General features: G+C 35.5%; 1 protein-coding gene across 1 annotated transcript; it reads right to left on the reverse strand.

The window, feature by feature from the left end:
- Nucleotides 1–6: 6 nt before the first annotated feature.
- Nucleotides 7–1274, reverse strand: LOC111385631 (cysteine-rich receptor-like protein kinase 10). Its single transcript, XM_023010043.1, has 4 exons — nucleotides 1095–1274; nucleotides 803–943; nucleotides 461–585; nucleotides 7–252 (listed from the first exon to the last, which is right to left on the reverse strand). The coding sequence occupies exons 1-4, from the start codon at nucleotides 1174–1176 to the stop codon at nucleotides 37–39; spliced, it is 564 nt and encodes a 187-aa protein (XP_022865811.1). The 5' UTR covers nucleotides 1177–1274; the 3' UTR covers nucleotides 7–36.
- Between the last annotated feature and the right edge of the window lie 8 nt (nucleotides 1275–1282).

A 1282-nucleotide genomic window follows, 5' to 3' on the forward strand; every position in this document is an offset into this window, starting at 1 on the left:
AGATGATGTAGAAAGGTAAATAAATCAAGATTGTTGCTAACCAAATAGAAAGTAATCGAGGCTTTTATTGGGCACGAATTCGTAGATGAGTATCTTTTCTTCTTCTTCTAAGCAAAATCCAAGTAGTCTTACTAGATTTCTGTGTTGAAGCTTGGCAACAAGAACAACTTCATTCTTAAATTCCTTAGCACCTTGCCTTGAATTTTTAGAAAGTCTCTTTACAGCTATTTCTTGTCCATTCGGAAAAGTACCCTACAACCATATTTGTGACATAGTGTTAGACAGTATAATAAATGAAATTTTGGCTCGTTTTTGTTCTTCAATATTGTCAGATACTTCTCCAACTTACCAAATAAACCATGTGTATAAAAATAATCCTGAAAATTGTTGATGAAAGGGGATAATGACCTAGAATTATGCGTTATCGTATACTAGCATACTTCGAATTGTATTTCTTTACCTTGTAAACACTTCCAAATCCACCTTCACCAATCTTGTTATTAGGAGAAAAGTTGTTGGTAGCAAGCTCAACAGTGTTCAAATCATATTGCAAGGATTCAATTATCGAAATATCATTTCCTTCGTCTACACACAAATAGCGAATCATCATAAAAAATTTCATTTTTAGTTTGGAGTGAACATGATTTCAAGTCTCGTAACCACCATTATATGCGGTAGGCTTTTCGTTTTGGATGAGATAGATTCAACACAGAATCTGAACAGTGAACATATTCAGAAATTAAACTAGATCAAAAGGATATTTTTTATGCTCTACTCTGCCTTTTGGATCCTCATATCTTACCGTTTTCCTCCTCGACAGCATCATAACGTCTCTGCTTTGCTCTCCTTGTCAAAAGGAAGCAGCCTATGAAGAAAATCAATAAGGAAACAACAGTTGGAAAAACTCTCGCAATAATAACCTGTCTTGACATTCCCCCATTTCCTGCACCCAAAACACGAAAATTGGTACAGATTTTGTACCTTTGAATTAGAACCAGAAAATTAAAATTTTGTATGGTTTCATTTTTTTCTGTATTGCATATGCTGTTTTATTAGTTAATCATAAGGCTACTGTTTAAGAGTGAGGATGCTACCTTCATTGGTTGTAGGCGGGGGTCGATTAGGCAGTGTTGGTGCTGGTGCAGGGGCCAAAGTAGAATTATAAAAGTGGTACATCTCATACCTTATTTTACAGCTGGCGAAATTTACTCTTGCTCCTTGATTAAGATCACAACATGCCGGGAAATTCGAGATACAATCTTGAAGGCAGGCATTGCATTGA

The sequence above is a fragment of the Olea europaea genome, unplaced genomic scaffold (genome assembly GCF_002742605.1).
Source record: "Olea europaea var. sylvestris unplaced genomic scaffold, O_europaea_v1 scaffold32328, whole genome shotgun sequence".
NCBI lineage: Eukaryota > Viridiplantae > Streptophyta > Magnoliopsida > Lamiales > Oleaceae > Olea > Olea europaea.

What these genes read in the sequence shown, in the direction of transcription:
- LOC111385631 (XM_023010043.1), bottom strand. Translation starts at nt 1,176, where the DNA reads ATGTACCACTTTTATAATTCTACTTTGGCCCCTGCACCAGCACCAACA. An exon ending in TGCTGTCGAGGAGGAAAACG is followed by an intron (nt 586 to 802) that starts GTAAGATATGAG and finishes ATTTGTGTGTAG; the next exon opens with ACGAAGGAAATGATATTTCG. An exon ending in GATTTGGAAGTGTTTACAAG is followed by an intron (nt 253 to 460) that starts GTAAAGAAATAC and finishes ATATGGTTGTAG; the next exon opens with GGTACTTTTCCGAATGGACA.